General features: G+C 35.8%; 1 protein-coding gene across 1 annotated transcript; it reads right to left on the reverse strand.

Moving 5' to 3' along the window:
- Positions 1 to 212: 212 nt before the first annotated feature.
- LOC145641606 (uncharacterized) lies at positions 213 to 19,208 on the reverse strand. Its single transcript, XM_081692458.1, has 15 exons — positions 18,615 to 19,208; positions 14,891 to 15,284; positions 14,633 to 14,807; positions 11,119 to 11,258; positions 9,720 to 10,914; positions 9,535 to 9,635; positions 9,314 to 9,458; positions 8,904 to 8,972; positions 8,778 to 8,823; positions 6,484 to 6,755; positions 6,170 to 6,249; positions 5,928 to 6,063; positions 2,082 to 2,286; positions 1,915 to 1,997; positions 213 to 688 (listed from the first exon to the last, which is right to left on the reverse strand). The coding sequence occupies exons 1-15, from the start codon at positions 18,727 to 18,729 to the stop codon at positions 554 to 556; spliced, it is 3,291 nt and encodes a 1,096-aa protein (XP_081548584.1). The 5' UTR covers positions 18,730 to 19,208; the 3' UTR covers positions 213 to 553.
- Between the last annotated feature and the right edge of the window lie 1,024 nt (positions 19,209 to 20,232).

Consider the following 20,232-nt stretch of genomic DNA (forward strand, 5'->3'; position numbering starts at 1 on the left):
AGGTGAACAATATTCATCATATTAAGCTGTTATGTGCTTGTAATTCTTGTATTACAATGGGTAAAGGTGAAATCACTTTGTTCAAGTATCTAGAATGGAGATGTAATTGTGTCATTCGCTTCGAGTAGGAGTATTGTTATCACCTGTGGTAGCTTAAAAACAAAACTTGAACATCGACGTTTAGTTCAGCACATTTAAAAATTTGCCCTGCATTAAAGAGGAAATGAATCCTATATAGGAGCAGGAACGGAATCTAGTGATCGATCTACAAGGTTTCTGCGATGTATCTGAAACATATTCAAAATTTACATTACACTTTTTAAGCACAATTCAGTGCTTCAATCAATGGCTTTCACTTACATTGTGGGGGTAAAGGTCAACTTGCTGTGGTTCATCTGAAACATCCTCAAAATTTACAGAACTCAACAGTCCAATAAATGAAAGAACTAGAGACTCACTTTGTGCTATCAGGATTTACACATGTTACGGATATTCTTGATATTTCAAACGGGTATATTTTTGTATCGGCTTTTTGCAGATTTTTGCAAAACTTTCAAGCAGCCGTGAATTCTCCAAACTTGTGTTTTTCTTCATGTAGCGGCTTAAAAACATGATCTAGCTCTGGAAATGCATACAAAAGCACGAGTTGAAGGAGATCCATGACAAGCTGTTTCAGACAAACAGATGACTGCCAAGCACAAACAATATCAGAAAACTTGCAGTTGTCCTCTTGTTATATTGATGAAATAGGAACAGGATAAAAAAGATTCTAATAAATCAATTACTTGTGCAGCTACTCGACGCTAAATATTTCACATGGTTTATAGATTTCATTCCATAATAAAATGCATCATATGTACTAGTAGATGTTTCTCAAATAATAAAACCCCACAAAAGCAGCAAAAATAACATCCACTGGACAAGCAGTACCACACAGGAGAGGTAACTCAGGTAAGTCAAAATACCAAATGACAATCAAAAAGATATTTTATATTTTTATTACACATCTTATTAGAGAGAAATATTTAGTTTACCTCAAATATCCAATTATATAACTTAAGGCTATAATTGACAATATTAGAAAGCTGAAAGCTTAACAACATGACACAACAAGACAGCCGAGAAACGGAGGGAACTGGGAAGTAACCCCAGATAACAAGATGGAGTCACTGGTTCCACAAAACAATTCAATTAATCAATCATTCAACTTCCTCTACTTAAAAAGCCAATTTTAGGGTTTAAAGTACCTATAATAATTGATAACTCCCATAAATCAACCACCCCCAGAGGACAAGCAAGGAGCATACTTTCCCTAAGTCGAATGGAGAAAGGCTAAGTTCTGGCAATCTATAGCCACTCGTCAAATTGAAGTGTCCTTCAGCAATCATTTTTTTTAGTAACCTTGATATATTAATTAGTTCATTTACTTTCTTATTTTTAAGTTTTGCATAGATGAATTATCCTGAAAGTGATGAAAACCACTTATTTGCTATAATTATATAAACCTTCCCCCATTTCAAAGGTGGACTTTAACTTTCATGCGAACTAATGAACTGCGTTGTTGAGACGACGGGACTTGATAGCAAAGTAGCCAACAGAGGGAAAAAAAAAAAAAAAAAAAAAAAAAAAAAACTGAAGCATTCAGAGGAATTCATGCTTCAAAGACAGATTAAGGTTTTACCGTCTTTTTAATTTTTTTATACATGCTCATGTCCACAGAAATACAAATTAGCATGCCTTGATGCACACACTACCGTTACGCCTGGTTTAGTCATACTTTTCACTTTTTAGGTCAAACTGAACAAAATGAGCATCTCGTGATACAGGGTAGGAGAATTACTCAGCCAAAGATGCAAGAGAGATTAAAATTAAATGTACAGCACGAACAATATTTCTCCAACTACAATAAATTACCTGGAGAAAGTAATACAGATCCTTAGCACACTGTTCATACTCCTTACGGCCAACAATGCTTACAACAGCGGCAGGAGCATTATCTGAAACAAAAATTCAGGTATTGATCATCTCACAATGCATGGTAATACCCAGGTGTGCTCATACATTTCTATTATATAACTTACCAATCATTAGCTCATAGACAAATTTGGCACGTCTATCAGCTTCCTCCTCTTGAAGCTCAGCATTATTCTCAAAATTCTCTGCCTTTGGTGATGACATCCTATCAGGAAGCTGGCCATGAGAAGAATTCTGAGACGGGCTATCAGTGGCAGGTGGTTTTTGTCTATTAGGATGCTTTGTGATGAATATTCCATCTGGCCAAAGTATCTGCATACAAGTTTATTTCCAAGTGTTAAGTGTCTTAAAGTTCATTTCCAAGTGTTAAACATCTACTTAATGACAGAGACGATGACAACTTCAGCAAATCAGATAGACTGTAAATCAGAAGACACATAATCATTCGTAACCCATGGCCATTGTTTTTGAAGAGAGGTGACACATTTCCTGTTAATCTTATTCAGAAATATTTGCACTTGTAATTCTGGATGGACATTCCAGAGGTTGCTTATAACCTTGCTTTCACTTGTTGGGCACCTCTCTCCTAGCTATCGTACATACATTCTAAGCCCAGCTAAACTCATTCTTTTTTTAATAGAATGGAGCGGAGAGGAACGAAAAAGAGCTTGCTATTATTCACTGATGATAGCTTCATCCGTAAACAAGTAAATAAAGTTTTGCCTCATAGGTCAGGCATAATGACACACTAAACAATTCGTGTGGCAACAAACTGTACGTATCCTCCAACAAATAATGTATATCCCCAACAAACTTTACGTATCCTTGTTATGGATCGAGTCAACGACCCAAGTCAACCCTTGAGGGTATACTCGAGGCGTGGGAAAGAAGGGCAGCAAGCAGTATAGGGAAGCAACACCAATTGGCAACATGACAAAGTTAATTAAGAAAAGAGAAGGAAAGCAAGCAAACCAAGTTCTTTTATGTCATTCTATGGGTTTTTCCATTTTAGTGTTAGAAAGTCACATGTATTAGTCTTAAGGTCTTCATGACCATTAGCCTTGTTAGTATAAGTAAGTAATAGTAGTAACAAGGGAGGGTATCCAGAAATTTGAGTGAACTCATTGAGAGATTGGTAGCCTCAAGCTACTTGAGAGATTGATAGGCTAAAGCTATTATTATCCCCCATTAGTTTGTAATCACAATCAATTAGTAATCAATCATCAAGCTTTCCTTCTCAAATTAGTGCAAATTGTTTACATTAGTGTTTGCGCAACTTGAGTACATAACAATCCTCTATCAAATAACACATATCCTCCAACAAGTTATACATATCCTCTATCAAATAATACATAACCTCCACCAAATACTACATATCATATATACTTGCCGCATAAATTCTTAGGTGCGGCTTGCCGCACCCAACACCTTCTAGTGGAGAAAGGATGTTAATAATATTCTAAAATCTGCGCAGACATATGGGATAACACTTACCACTGTACCCTATTTTAGGCAGATACCACTTTCCTTCCTACCATTCTTCCATCCTTCTCTCCCAATCCAGTATGAATCAATATCTTAACCCCACACTACAAAAGACAACACGTGAACACGTAGTTTCAAAGAAACACATGCAATATCAATCTTACAAAAAATGCCCGAAAAATAGCAATGAATATTTTTAGCCATGAATTTTGAGGAAACTAAGAGAAAGTCGCATGCGTTGGTTCAGGCGTGTAAGATGGAGACCCCAGGGTGCACCGGTACGAAGAGTGGGATCATGGAGAAATTAAACTAGAGGGAGACCGAAAATAACTTGGTTGGAAGGAGTTAAGAAGGATATGAAGCATATGGATTTGCATGAGAATGAGGTATTTGATTGTGAGGGATGCAGAAGGAAGTTTTTTGTTGATGACTATACGGAATAATCACTTTTGGTTCATGTAGCTAACCCCACTTATGGGATTAAGGCTTTGATTAGTTGATTGACTTCTCAGGAAACATAGTATCCAAAGGGACTCTAGTATCAACATTTCAATTCGCTGGTTCCACCCAATGATCCATTTGTGTTCTATGATGTTCAACAATTCCCTATGCTCCACCAGTCACAGAAATTTTCAGTATTAAAGTCACCATAAAGATTTGTTGGCATAAATCAGAATTTTGTTGTCAAATATGTATAAAATGTAGCAGAAATCATGGCAGGAAAACTCAAGTACTCAATGCTTAACTAGAAAGGTTTTCTTATCTCTCCCACGGCCCCGCCTTATTATCTAGGTGGCAATGTGGCATCATATTCAGATGTAATACATTTGACATTAGGAAAGATAATATTAGCTTTGAATGCGTTACCAGACACTGCTTTAATGCCTCTAATTCAAACAGTGGAACACCTGCTATTCACAGGGAGAAGCTTATCATGCATATGAGGAAATGGGTCTACATTAATATGATACTTAGCATCGAGCAAGAACCTCATATAATAATTTTGACGCCGGGGACTGGGAAATTAGAAGTAAAAATTCTCCCTACACATTTCATATATGCTACTCCTTATAACAGAAAACAGGTGAGAACTCACCCTAACTGATTTCACAGACAGAAAACTCAAACTGCAGATGCTTTTCATACATGCTATAAGCTTATACAGTGGACAGGTGAACAAGCAAAGGTCACTCTATCCAGTTTCAGACAAAAATCGCACCATAGAAGCTTGACAAAATGTTGACAATATTATAATAAACAGAAGCTGCATAGAATGTAATATAGTAAATACAATAAGCTTGTCCTAGCATGTTCCTGCTCTGCGTGACTTGCACAATTTTTTAAAATGCAATGACAGGATAAGCAGTAGCATATGAATACTAGCACGTTTACAAATTCAGAAGTCCAGGTAAGTAAGAGTCCTTTAGTCGATTCAATTCGGTTTAATATATCTGTAAATAATTACTGCATCAAAGTAAGCCATGCTCATTAAATTACCTAATAGGGAACTTGTTAAGCACATCCCAGGAAAAAAGCGGAGGTGCTGGTGGAACCTATTCCTATATTACACCACAAAACAGGATGATTGACCCATTGAGTACATAAGATAGAGCAGCAAGAGCCTGCAACCTTGCACTAATGGATTATTGCAAAGTAATAGGTGTAGAACCCAGGATCTTGAGGGTTTGTTATTAAACAGGCAGGAACAAGGAAGCCATTATTCCAGAAAGAAGTTCCTTATTAATATACTGGATGTCACATAAACAAGTTCCAATATTTCCCCCTTTATTCACGAGCAATTATTTCAGCCATGGAGTTGCCAAAGAAATCTAAGAAAACAACAATCCAATCCTCATGCCAGCCATGGAGTTGCCAACCAGAAAGAAAGGGCAGGTAAAATCCTGATTATTAATATTACTAACCCTTCTACTTTCTAGTGTCTAGTACTACTGGCCCAAAAGGCTATCTTATTTTCTGGCTTTATCAATCACAGTGAATGAAGGTTACAAACTTACTAATTACTATCAGCACCCCTATTTGCTTAAAAACAACTCTATGCTTGCAAGGTGGTGGTGGTTATTAGAATGGTTCACGTTTTTATTACTTTAGAGAGACCAATTGATAAAAAATAACATGATGAGATTATAGTGAGTGATCCCAGGAAATACAAAATGTTGATTTTTTTGTTAGACAGCACACAACAATAAGAACAGGAGGCTGCTCCACTACTTTAGCCCTACATTGGCTTCAAAATTGGCAAGGAATCCCTACATCACACGCATAATTAACACTAGGACAATGACATTGAGATTTCATTAAACACGATTAAAGAAATAACTTATCAGAACTCGAATTAGTAAGCATCTGTAACCAATGCTCTTCCATCATTCTACAGACATTACAACATTCAAAAAAGCTAAGACAAATGTTGTAAGTTCATGATACATAAAAAGAAGAAAATTTCTTACCTGCTCAACTCGTCTAATCCCTGAAGCAATTACAGATCCCCTGCGTAAACGCTGGATCTTCTCAACCAACCAATCATCAAGTGCATCACCCATCCCGAGCTGCAACACTTGTTTGGCCACCCAAAAAGCCTTCCGCCTATCATATAGCACAAAAATAGGATAGGATATGCTTACACATGAAGCAACATACAATCTTGGGCCCAAAAGTAAAGTAAGGTAGTATTATAAGATTCCTAGAATACCTGATCCAAGCTCCTTCTTGCAGCTGAAACACAGTATCTACCAAATCCAATATGGGGACACTCAGATTTGGTGGCACCCACTGAAATCAAAGGAAGTCAGTCAGTGAACCAATGAAATAGAAAGAAAAGAAAAAAAAGAAATGAAAGAACCCAAAAAAAAAATCACAGACTTAATAGCAGAACATAGTAACTAGGCCGGTTTTAAAATACCAATACGAGTCTTCCTCGGCAACATACTTGATTTTCACTCAATTTTTTTCCAAACAAAGTAATGATGATTAAATAAAGACGTCAGTAAGTTCAATTGTTAGTACCTCCATAGGAATCGTTGGATCATCAGACGTATCTCCTTCTCTTCCAATATTTTGCCGCTGATCACCTTCATTCCCCTTTCTTTCAATATTCTGAATTCTGTTATCTGAATCTCCACCTGAATTCTCCACAAGTTTCCCAAACTCTTTTACAGGCTTTTTTCGGGGTAATTGATCTTTGTTATCAGATTCCACATGATTACTCCTAGGTTGTAAGTGATTCACTTTTGGGCCACCAATACAGGACATACTCGCACTGTTTTCTTGTGGCTTAACTGAAATAATCCATAGTAGCAACACCAAGTAAAAGTAGTCAGGAAAAGTATGAAAAGTTAGGGTGGATAATTTTTGTTTCACATTGTTTTACAAGAGTGAAAACTAACTACTCCATCTATTTTCGAAAATGTAACCCTTGACTCTTGTTTCTAAAAGTGGTGAGTGGGTATAAGGAAACGGTATAGAGAGAATGTTGGAAAAGGTGGATCAGTGCAAGAAAAAGGTAGATAAAGTAAAAGAGTGTGAAAGATGAGTGGGTGTAAAAAAAAGGTGAATAAAGTAAGAGAGGGTGTGTAAAAAGGTGGGAGTATAAGAGAATTTTGATGAAGTAAAAGAGAGTCTGAAAAGGTGTAATATTGTGGGGTAGGACGGTAAAATATGATTGCCAAAATTAGATTTTTTTTTTTAAATGGATACATCAAATTAATTCACCTCAAAATGGAAAGTAGGAACATCAAACGAAAACAAAGTGAGGTTCTTTTCCATTCAATAAAATTCAATCATAAAGTCTCTACAAGTTGATAAGTAAGAATTTATTTGAAAATAAACAATGAGAGAGATCTAGTAGAGGTGATCAACAATGGCCCCAGAAAAAATTGTGTTCGGGCAACCCTAAAAATGTATTCAAGCCTGCCCGAAAAACCTGAAAAGCCCGCTTCAGCTAGATAAGCCCAACGTTATTTAGCGGGTTTTGGCACAAGATTTTGTACTAAGGCCTAGCCGATTTTTATCACCACTAGAATCTAGCAAGATCCCACATAAGTATAACCATGTTTTTTCTTATCTACTCCCTCCGCAAACAGTTATCTGCAACATTTGCCATAAATGGATGCTTCTATTATCTGCAACAAAATTTTTTCTTTCCTTTTTTAGTAAATTTTAAAGAGTAAATTGACCACCTTACCCTTACTTTATTTTTAAAACTTTGTTTAACATCTAATAATTACACTTACTTACCAACTAATTACCACCTTACCCAGCCACTACGTCGCCCCTACCTGCTACCACCAGCCCAGACGAGCCCAGAGCACCACCCACACCGCGACTATACCCCATCGCAACGCCAATCTCCGACCAGACCCTAGATCACCGCCCCATTCTCCGACTAGACCCCACCGCACACTAGACCGCCGCACCATAATACGCACCCTAGATCGGCCACATCCTAGATCGCCGCACCCTAGATCGACCACACCCTAGATTGCCGCACCATTTTCCGTCGCCACTACTCCACCACAACCACTAATCTGAATTCGTGGATTTTAGGGGGTTTAAGTTCGTGGGATTTGTGGTGGGTTTCGTGGCTAGACCTGGGGTCGTGGGTTGGGCGGTGGGTTTCGATTCAAGATCTGGGGTCGTGGGTTTCGTGGTGGGTGTCAGTGGCCTGAGTTCGTGGGGCTGGTTCGTGAGTGGGGGTTGCGTGAATGGGGGAATGCGTGGTGGTTTCGATGGTCTGAGTTCGGTGGTTCTGCGTTCGTGAGTGGGGGTCGCGTGGTGGTTTCGGTGGTCTGAGGTCGGCGGTTCTGCGTTTGTGGTGGGGGTTGTGTGGGTGCCGGTGTTTCGTGGGGTGGCGTGGTGGTTCTAGGTCATTGATGGTGGTTGCGTGGGTGTGGGTGTTGGATTAATTATCCCTTCCCTCTCCTTCTAATTTTCAATAATCATGCTTAAGAAGTTTTGCCTAGGAGTCCGTAAAAAGTACAAATGGTGCAGATAACTGTTTGCGGAGGGAGTATAAATCACAACACCAAGTCAAAGTTGAGTTTGTAAATAGTGTCAAAAGTCAAAACATGTCAACAACTGTGGAACATATGATTTTAATCATTTTGTTATTTATTGAAAAATATGACTAAATGAGAATGTGTGATGTGGAAGGTGAGAAATCTCAACCTCCCCCCCCCCCCCCCCACCAAATAAAAAGAGCAATAGAAAATCTATTACAGCTAAAGTTTTTCTCATTTGTGCTGAACATCTAGAGAAGAAAAAAAGGTCAAATATACTTTATTGATAAAGAAATAATTCACCTGAAAATGTCTCAACGATGGAAAAGGCACTGGAAAATGTGTACGTCTGTACAATCAACAAAAGTTTTAAGAGCTCATACACAGAATAAAGGCAAGTTGTAACACAAAGTTTTAGAAATAGCAAACCTGAGAGTCAATGCTTAGGAAATCCCATACATCAATCGATCCTGAAATAGTTGGAAGCTGCATGAGCTTCTGAGGAACAAGCAAAAACATGAAAGAGTTACTACAAAATTAAACGAAGAAAAAGATTAGAAATAAAGTGATTTAGCAAGAGGAGCTTAAATAAAGAGACAGTGTGACGCTAGTCCTCGTTAAACTATTGCTCGAAACATGTAGGCATAGTCGCAGATAGTGTGCTGCAACAACCAGCATGATGACATTGTATTACATAGCAATCAGCTAGGTAAGCTACTCCAACAAACCAAGTAACAAATCTGAGTAATCAATCTATGCAATAAACTCCAACCTAATGATAATATTATGAATGGCAGAAGAACACAAGAAAAAAGGTACAGGAGGAAAGAGCACAAAACCTTCAGATACTGATCAAGCAATTTACAGCGTTCTTGAATTACAAGCACATCAAGACCAGTTGACAGAAAATGTTTCGGCGGCAAATGAAGATTATACTCTGGATATTCTTTCAAACGTCGATGTAGCTCCTCAAAATGTCGATATCTATCAAAGGCAAACTATTTTAGCTAATGAAAGGAGTTGCAAAGTTGACAATGACACAATCCAAAGTATTAAGTACCTTCTTTTGATCGACCAACTGTTTCTTTCAGCATCTATGACTGATATGGAATATACAGCAAAGGTTTTGGAGCTACTTGTAACAATATTTGCACCCAAAACCTGTAAAGAATGCATAGCCATCAAAAAGTATATACATTAATATTTATAATTCCCTAAAAAGAAGCCGGTGATCACCATAAATACCTCACATCTCAGCTTGAAAAATGTATCACCTAAGAATGCAGTTTGTGAGGAGCTAACAGATGATGTAAAGCTTCCAGGTAATAATGAAGCAGACGAAGAAGCAGTAGTTCCGCTCTGAAGTCTACCCATAATCTCCATGTCATAATCATCACTAGAGTCATCATCTTTCTCGTTAGGTTTCAAAGGATGTACATCTTGTCCATCTCCTGGTAAGAAGCTTGTCCTCTCAACCTCTTGCCACAATGGCACCTTTTGACTGCCTAATCTAGACCTTTTCCGACCACTTTGTTGTCTATGCAATTTTTGGTGCTGCCTTCTATTACCCTTTCCCTTCTTTCCCTCTAATCCCTCGAGTGGATGGTGAATATGAGAGACACCGGAACTCCTATTAGTTCTACCATCCCATACTTTGGTGGTTGGAGAATCTAGACCCGTGACTCTATTTTCTTCATCACCTGAGGAACTTTGACTACTGCTTAGCATATCTGTCTCGTCTAAAGACATGTTGTGCTCATCATCTTCATCAGATGTAAGAGGAGGTGGAGTCAACATGTTACTATCAGCATGGATGTACATGGTTTCAGACTGGGGCCTCATACTGGAAACAGGAAGAATATTACCTCTCTCTGCAGATGCAATATTCCGTCCACTTTCCTTCTGTCTTGCAAAGGCTTTTGAAGAATTAACTGCATCAGATCTCCTTATCAAAGACTCTGGATGAACATGATTCACTGTTTGAGTGTCTTTATCATTGTAATCTCTCCCTTTTGACCACATATTTTCAAAATGTTCAGGAGCAAGAGCCTGTTTCTTCTTGCGAGAGAAATAATCCAACATATCACCCCATTCACCTCCAGAGCTTGATCGATCAATATGATTACCAGCAGCAGCTGTAGAGCCTAAAGGCAGAGAACTCCAAGAACGGGTAGATCGAGTATCAACTGACAGTAAAGGATCCTTAGAAGCATCTTCACTATGCACCTTCTCTCTGTCAAGTTTATCCATAGACTTTGTAGACTGGCTGCTCTTAAGCTGAACAAGTTCAACACCCGAGACAGATGGATCTGGAAACGGAGAAAAGTCATCAGAAGTACCTCCATTTTGCTTTGATAGCGAAGAATTATTTGTTGATGCAGCTTCTCCATTTTTCTTTCTCGCAGATATCACTACTTGTTCAATTCTTTCATTAATGAATCTACAACAGCATCAAGAAAAAAAAAAAAAAACAAAATTAAGTAAGAATATGACCATAACATCAACAAACAATACAGTGCAGATCCGGCAAAAGAGATGTTTGTGAGAGATTGATACACATCGCTGGAACACAAACCAGAAATCCTCATATAAACAAAAACAAAACACATAATACAATCTTCAAACTGCTCAATTCCTTCAGTACCTTGGGTTGGCCAGATTCAACACTGGTCGAAACACAGCACAAGCAAGAAGCTCTCGAGAAACAAAACGGAAGAAAGAACACTGCAGATCCTCAGGTTTGAAAGTAAGAGATAAAAGACCATCCATTATGTGCTGCAAAACCTGTTTATATAATATATTTATTTAATTCATGTGGCAAATCATATTTGACCCCAAAGCCAGCACAAATTATAAATAAATTTCAATTTTAGAAGATAAACAAAAGACTAGTGTCATGCAAGAAAGAGAAAAACAATAGCAGGACAGCTTTCCCTCCCCACCCCCCAACACACTCCACAAAAAGAATGTATATTTGCACAATGCCCCCCAATCCCACGATAATCAGCAACAGACAATCCCTTAAAATTCTAGCTGCACATGCCTACAAAATTTTTAAATAATTAAGAGTTTGGTAGGAAATTAATTTCAAAATCCTTTCCTACGCTGCAAAACCAGTTATATGATATATTTTTTAAATACATATGGCAAACTCGAGATGCATATTTGATCCCAAGCCCCACCCCCCAAATTATGAACAAATTTCAACTTTAAAAAATAAACAAAAGACTTGTGTCCCGCAAGAAAGATAATACAATAGCAAGACAACATCTCCTCCCTTCCCCCCCCCCCCAAAAACAAAAAAGATTTTATATTTACACAATGCCCCCCAATTAATGAGTTTTGTAGGAAATCAATTTCTTAGTCCTTATGCAATGGGACAGTTGGGCATATATTTTTGAGTATACTAAGGCAGTGCCATTTCTCTCTAGTCTCCAGCTATTTAAGTAACATATATAAAAGAAAGTTTTATTCATGGGGAGTATTGAATGACTATTCATATTGTTGCTGTTGTACAAGAGAATTTTCACATTGTTAAGGCTTACAAGAATAGAAGGATACAGCATAACATGGTAATTCATACTACATGACTCAAATCTGCCCTCAAGAATATCTATCCCAGCTCTAATCTCTCAACTTCTCTTTTTTCACCCATTAGGAATTTTCTTTCACTTCATCATGTATAAGTTACAATTAAAGTGTAAAAATTGCAAAAATTTAATTACTATCTTTTCCCATCCCTTATCTGCACACTACTTTAGATCCATGGCTATAATTATGAAAGTATAGAGTTTTTTTAGGTAAGACCCAATCTCAACAAGATTTCATTATAAGAAATAAATACTATAGTAATATCTAAAAGAGTGAATAGTAAAAAGAATAAGGACAAGCTGTACTCTAAACAAAATGTTAGGGTGCTGATATTTCCAAGGTGAAAAAGATCACTTCAAAGACAAATTATCTACCTACTGCCCATAATATTTGAGAATCTAAATATGTCAAACTATTTGATTCAGTGAAATAATTTGTTGCCTATAATGTTAGTAGCTAAATATTCCAATTAAAATCTTTCCAACTCCAACTACTATTCTCATCAAAATCTGCAATATATATTATTCACCATCATAGACTTGTCCCAATTTGAAATAGTAGAAGCATCATTGAAACGTTTTAAGTATCAAGTGCCTATACATGAGTCAAATAATTTTTATCCAACCCATGATGAATAGGCACTAAATTCAATTGATCTTAATGCTGCTGTTTGGCTAGATTATTTGTTCTTCATTTCTTATCATGTAAGTGGCTTTATACTCCTTTAGTTATTAATTTATTATTAGTTTTAATGATATACTCTTTTAGTTTGACATTAACATTTGACTAAGTACTGCTTCGTACATCTTTTGGCATTATGCATATGAATCGTATAATATAGAACTCCTCGGACATACACTAAATTTCTCCAGAGAATGATGACTAGTTATGTTTATCATCTGCTATTTTTTAAACCTTAATAATTTAAACTTTGATTTTTCCCCATCTTCAGTTGATTAATGATCCAATGCATTTTGTTTTTCTTTTAAAAAATAATATATGTTGGACCGTATATATATATATATATATATATATATATATATATATATATATATATATATATGTTGGACCATTTTTGTAGCAGTTGGAAGTTTTGGTTTTATAACCATAGCAATCATCATATTTTTTATCAAGTTTTGATACTCGTATTGATTATTAGAATGCATATGTGCATACATTTAGAAATTTAGTATATGCGGAGAAGCAGATCATTTGCTGATTTGGTGTATGCAGGAATCAAGTAATTAAGTTGTTATTGGCAACAAAATATTATTAGAAGATAACAAAGTATTTCATCGAATTAAATAGTTTGACATATTTAGATTCTCACAGATTACGGGCAGCATATACATACTTTCCTTTGGAAGTGATTTTTTTGCCTCGGCAATATCAGCACCCAAAAATTTAAGTAAAGATGAACCTGATTTCTTTGAACTTGCCTAATCGAATGTGTCTTGAAATCCCCAGCCACCTAGCCCATGACGACACTATATAAGTGACTCTATCTCACAACAAATCAAAAGAAAAGGAAACTTTTGAAAGGACCTGTGAGATTCCAACCACACACACTACAGAATTGTCATGAAAGCATTGTGCCACAACTACTTCTTATCCTTACCCTTACAAAACTCTAGAAACAAATCTGCAGCAGACAGCAAAACCATAACCTCTAAAGGGTAAACACAAAATTCCTCGAGCAATACAAACAACCTCCTCTATAAGTTATCCGCCATTTCAGTATAATAAATTTGTTAGCAAAACTCACTATTAACACATTAAGTCAGGCAGATAACCAATAGAGTAAAATAACAAATATTGGCAATTGCTATTAAAGCATGGCATCAGTGTAAGCCTTCAAAACACTAAAGTCCACTAAAGGATTGTACACCTGGGAAACAACCTCTCAGGGACAACCATATGTCACTCTAGGAGAGCTTTGAGCATCCGACCATTTAGATGCAGCCAATTTTGTTCAGAATGACTTGATGTCAAAGGGACATTGATTATTGAGGAAACTGCAACAGCTTTGACAGCACTTTCCCAAAGCCTAGAACTCCTCCTACAGCCCAAAACACCAGATCCCAACTCACAAGATAGTCTTTGAAATTAAAACTCAGCAGTTTCAAATTAGCACCGCAACAAAATCTTCCTCCTCGTGTCATCTATTAAATAATGGTGACTCGCTGTATCATCACAAGTTCAATGTTACATCTATTATTTTTGCCAGATTGGCCAAAACGTTTTGCTAATATATTATAAAGTTTATGAAGCATGATGTTTTGAAAAATTATATTATGTTGAAAAAAATGCAAGAAGATTAAGTCCATCAATGCAAATGCTTCGAAGAATTTCATACCGTGTTAGCCACGATCCATTCTATTTCTAGCCATCTGCTACAACCCATATGTATTACAACACAACCGATATTGAGTTCAGCAAGTCCATATTTCAATGTTAGTTGTCGACAAGTTAAGGTTTGTTTGCATAGATAGTAAATTATCACATTATGTGAATCTTTTTTGGATAATTTGGTACCAGATATATACATACATCACTGAGAAGAGTACCTTATGTTCAGACTCAGTAGAGAATAAAAGTGGATGTAATTTATCCTCAGATGCCATGACTAGTTTTAGCTCCATATCCCGTTGATTAAAAGAAAGTGACGCCAAGTTCTTCTTAATCTTTGCTTGGCATACACGAAAAATCTCCAGATGCTTACAGATCAGGTGGATTACATCCCTGCAACATAATATTATATTATTTGCAGTTTATTATTGAAATTTACGGACATGAATACATAAAGTGTTGATGCAAGTAAATACCTCATCAGAAGATCAATGAGATTAATATGTTTCATGCGGTATGCAATTTCTCCTAAAACGCCGTTCATTAATTGCACAAGTTCCTCTGGACCATCCCGATCAGGGGTTAGTTTAGAATACCAGAGATCTGTAACCCATTCAGAAACTATATGTCTAGTAAATTGGTCAATTGCATCCTCAACAGGAAGGGAATTAACTTTCCCTCTCCATTGATCCTTCTTCACAGCAGGTTTAGGTACATCAAGAAGCTTCTCCTGGATTGTACTCTTTTCAGCATTCCTGTTATTGTAAGCTGCCTCTTTTCTCCGAGACTCAAAATCCAATGAAAAATAGCGGAAGATAATGACTAGGACAGCCGCAGCAGGCAGGTTCACCCAAACTGAGGTGCTTGTCACTTCATTAAGAATGCAAAACAATTAATAGCAGAATATAAGTGTGCTTAAATACATAGCAATGACATGAAGATTTAATCAACTTTGCTAATTAGTAACAGCAATAACATTTAAGCTTCCAGCATCCACTACGAAGTTCTTCATTAAGAACTAGGTTAGTCATCCGTACAAGTGTTGTGACTGATACATTATGTACACATCCAAATGTCAGATATGTCAAGGTTTAAATTATGGGTGCGGGGATTGGGGACCCTATCCTAGAATTGGACAAGAGATATGAAATATACTATTGATTAAATAGATTTTTGCATGTTCTTTCACATCATATTCACAATTGCATGAATACATATTATAGATTTACTTACATGCTAATTTTGAATGAGCTCTTATCACAAGCACTCTTCTGGCACATATCACATGATTTTTTTTATTTTTTATTTTTTTGCTTTCCCTCTTTCCTTGCAATTTTAGTACACAAATATGTGGATCAGGATAAGTGAGGTGTCACAATGGAATTTAAAGTGTTGGATAAAAGGATTTATCAAATGAAAACCTCTCCAAAGCTCAAAAAACTAAGCATTTACCAGTGAGTGAAATCAGCTTTTTAAGTTACTTCCATAGTGTCAAATCTCATAAGCACCACTTTTGGTTCAAAGACATCCCAGTAGATAAAAGCCTAAATATTAAACTACTATTACTCAAAGAAGAGTGTCATCAAGTTGTATTATTAGAAAAAACTTATTTCAAACAACTTATCAACAAAAATTCCTTGAAAGATAAAATATAATTATGAGTTTTCCAAACACACGTAAGATGGGTTTTGCTGGCAGTGGAGTAGAAAAGGGTAAATCTCCATAGAAGAAGAGAGGGGGGGGGGGGGGGGGGGAACCTCTCTCTTGCTGTATACATGAGAGAGCAACTAAATAAAATTGATCTAATTCTGGTGAGACATGACAAAAGTTTACAACCATCCGTGAACATATAGCAAAAATGAACAACTTGGATACTTATAAACAGAAATAAAGGAAAACGTCGTATCATAAATAGGCACGAAGCTTTGTAAAATCAATTTTGAACATATTTGGGTGTAACAAAAAAAAAGAGAGAGAGGATATGGAAAAAAAAAAAAATACGTATATGAAGCTTTTTTGAGAACATAGAGTATGCCATTGTATTTCAATATTGAGTAGCTAGGAAATTTTTGTTAGGACAATATTGCATGCGATATTAAGTAAGAAATTAGTATTAATAGGAAAGTATTAAACTTGATCTACAATATACGCCAAGCAAGATTATGGAGTAATATGTATAAATCACTAGTTATATTAAAATTACAGAATCCAAATTTAAGTAATTATATACTTGTATTTAAATTATTAAAAGCAGCTTGAATTATGGCTTCAAAACAATAATCTTATGAAATATACTCATGTTACTTACAGAACCAATAAAAAGGATATGGAACATATGGTAACAATCTACATATGTATTCTTATTCTTCATTTTTTTAGACAGTGTATACAAAATGGCACCTAGGATATATACTTAAAGTTAATAGTTGAATGAGACAACTATACACTATATCCTTGTTTGCATATAGATGCACCATTCTGACTTTTACGTTTGCCAATGCACAACTTGACCTTTAATATTCCATGAATTTAATTATATGTTTGTAATTTGTAAAAGTAGTAGTTTTTCGTGAATAGATATTAAGACCAATCAAAATACTCCGTAACTTTTTATATAATAATCTTAAATAGTGCAGCTTTTTCTTTTCTTTTTTTTTTTTTTTTTTTGACAAGATGGTGCAACTATGTTAAACGGAGTAATAATCAGCACAGCAGCACTTAGTAACCTAACATAACTTTGGAAAAAACCAATTTCATTTAACACTCAATAGTTGAACTATAATCACTAAAAAAAAAAAAACCACTACCATAACTATGAACCTCAACAACCAAACACTATTTTTTCCTTCAACTCGTGCATCACACATATTTAGAAGCTAGTCTTGCTACATGTAAAAGGAATGAGAAAGATATGGTCAATCACATACCTTGAAAAAAGCATCAACATAGCATAAAAACAATTATATGTTCAAATATGTCACATTAGGAAGCAACAAAAAAGTTTGCTCGGTATCCTAAAGCTATTCAAGAATTCAATAAGTGATAAAAAGAATACCATAAAAATAATACAATCTTAAGTTGCATAGACTCACCATAAGAATCAAACTTCTTAGAAGCATCCAACAGAAATTAGTCAATTTTTTTTTTCCTATCTGAAAATTCCTATTATGAATCAGTAAATCAATTTATATACTCTAGTATCCACGTCCATGAACGATAACACGTAAAAGTATAGAAGGAAAATTCGAAAGATACAACCATCATATAACACAATAAACACATTAAATGCCCAATTAATGATAAATGGAGCAAATCATTTAACATAAACTCTATTGAACATAAAAATTAGATATCTTGCTTCCTGCAATCCATGATTTTATATTGTAAAGGCTTATCTTATCACTATTTCCAAACTATAAAGTAACGTTTCTCCGTCTCAAATGATTTTCTCCCGGGTATTTCAATTCTACCCGAAACCAATTCTAGTCACAACTAATACACCTTTAAAATTGGAATGAGACTTTCATAATCCGCGAAATATTTAATTAAATAATTTGTATTTCATTCCATCATATCACAAAATATGCACTATTCTCAAATTACTTGTCAACTTTGATCACCGATGCAATAACTCACAACACGTTTTCCTTCCAAATATCTCCAACAATGGAGGGATTCGGTTTATTAAAGGGGAAAGATTATGGATCCTTCCATTTCCCTCCCCGTTCCTCCTTGCATTAAGAATCCAAACAAAAAAATGTTGTATCCTTCCTTTTCACCGATGCAATAACTCACAACATGTTTTCCTTCCAAATCTCTCCAACAAGGGAGGGATTCAGTTTATTAAAGGGGAAGATAATGGGTCCTTCCATTTCCCTCCTTGCATTAAGTATCCAAACAAAGGATGGTGTATCCTTCCTTTTCTCTTCTCTTCTCTTCTATTCCTTTTCCCCCAATTGTCTCTATCGAAACATAGTGTAAAATGCAATCATACATAAAATGCACGAAGTATAAGCAGTATAATACTAAACCCGAAACGAATTACAATCACGGCAGTGTCCCAAACTCCGAACACACAAGTAATACATAGAAGTAACATTAAAAGCGACAATTACTCAACAAAATCAAGCAAATAAAAATCAGTAGAAGCTAATTGAAAGCGGAAAAACTCTGGAAATAGCAAAGATTGAGTGAACTTACAGGACATGAGGTAAGAAAGACCAACAACACATATCGAAAGAATGACAATTCGCTTCTTAGCTTCTTCAACCAAGTCACGAGTAGTCACCAACCGCCTCTGCGACTGCGAACTCATTTCCACTCCTAATTTACCATTCCAATCTCAATTGAATTCTACAACCATCTTTCAACTCAATCAACAATTCATACTAGAATCCAAAATTAGCAAAATGCTGGAAATTTCAAGAAATTTTCTCATAATCAGCAGAAATTGATCAGAAAAAACATGAAGATCAATTGAAAATTGCTGACAAAAATTGAAACTAGGGTAAAAGCGATGAAATCGAAGAATTACTAGGGAAGAATAAGCAAATTTGGGGGAATTTTGAGAAATTGATGATCCAATTAAACGCGCGGAATGTTAGGTTTGGAGAATTTCTCTCTCTTAATTGACTGTGAAAGTTACGAAATGGGGAATTTGGCTAGAAATTTCAACTACCCAGTGTGTTCTGTATTCATATATTAATTTATTTTTTTGACACAATCATATATTAATATATATGTGCACCAGATTTATTTTTATTTTTTATTTTTTCTTTTTTCTGGACTATGAAGGTCCAATATGTGTCAATGGAGTTCAGACTTTTTTTTTTTTTTTAAGATCAATTTTGTTCCACTAGGTTTTTGTGTGGGCTAGCCATGCCATGGGAAAGGTGTCAATTCGGATAAACGGGTTGGGTTTGAATTGAGTTAGTTTGGGTTGGGCAGTTCCTGTAAAAAAAAATAATAATTTATAAAGGGTTAAATATTAAATTATGCACATAAATACAATACACAACATGTGGACTGCTGGTTAGAGCATTACTTTTAAGGAGAAAAGTCAGTGGTTCGAAACCCACAAACCCCATCACCCTCACAGTCTAACACCCTTCAATTCGTGAATAATTATATTTTTAGTTATACTGTTAATTGAAGATTATATTTTGGAATTGTGTTTTATAGTTTGGAGATGAAAGGATTAGAGTATTTTTGGAAAGAACGTGTGTCAAAATCGCAAAAATCGTAGAAAGTCGAGTTTAATTGTAATTTTGTTAAACTTTTTATGTGTTTTTTTTTTATTATTGTTGTTGTACATGACATATATTGTGCACACCCGAATTAGCAAATGCAAATTTTATTTTGAATTATATGATACTATTTGATATCCGGTATTTGCTTGGAGAGTCCGAACTCATAACAAGCAATTCCTGGAATCGCCACTGGGGTCGGGTCAACTCGGGTTAATATCGTAATCTATGCGGGTTGCATTCGAGTTAGGTCATGCTTGAGTCGGTTACGGTCATACATCTTGTCGGGTTTAAGTCGGGTCAGTAACAGGTCTAGTTACATTTGGGTCGAGTGAATAATAGGTCAGGTTTGATTTGGGTTAAAAATTTAAAATGAGTTAGGGCTATTCTAGGGTTCGAGTCGGGTTCGGTTCGGGTTCGGTTCAGGTCAATAATTTGGGGGTTATATTCAGGTCGAGTCATTTCCAAGTCATATAGTGTGATAACATTTCACTAATGTAGAGTATAAGGGCTTGTTTTCATCATGTTATATTCACTTCAGCTCAGTTCTTATTTTAATTTTCTAATAAAAT

This window comes from Chenopodium album, chromosome 8 (assembly GCF_948465745.1).
Source record: "Chenopodium album chromosome 8, dcCheAlbu1.1, whole genome shotgun sequence".
Classification (NCBI taxonomy): domain Eukaryota; kingdom Viridiplantae; phylum Streptophyta; class Magnoliopsida; order Caryophyllales; family Amaranthaceae; genus Chenopodium; species Chenopodium album.

Coding starts and splice junctions, on each gene's coding strand:
- LOC145641606 (XM_081692458.1), bottom strand. CDS start 18,729: ATGAGTTCGCAGTCGCAGAGGCGGTTGGTGACTACTCGTGACTTGGTT. Junction 10,915..11,118: donor TTGAATCTGGCCAACCCAAG/GTACTGAAGGAA, acceptor ATGCTGTTGTAG/ATTCATTAATGAAAGAATTG. Junction 8,973..9,313: donor TGCTTGATCAGTATCTGAAG/GTTTTGTGCTCT, acceptor CTTGTTCCTCAG/AAGCTCATGCAGCTTCCAAC.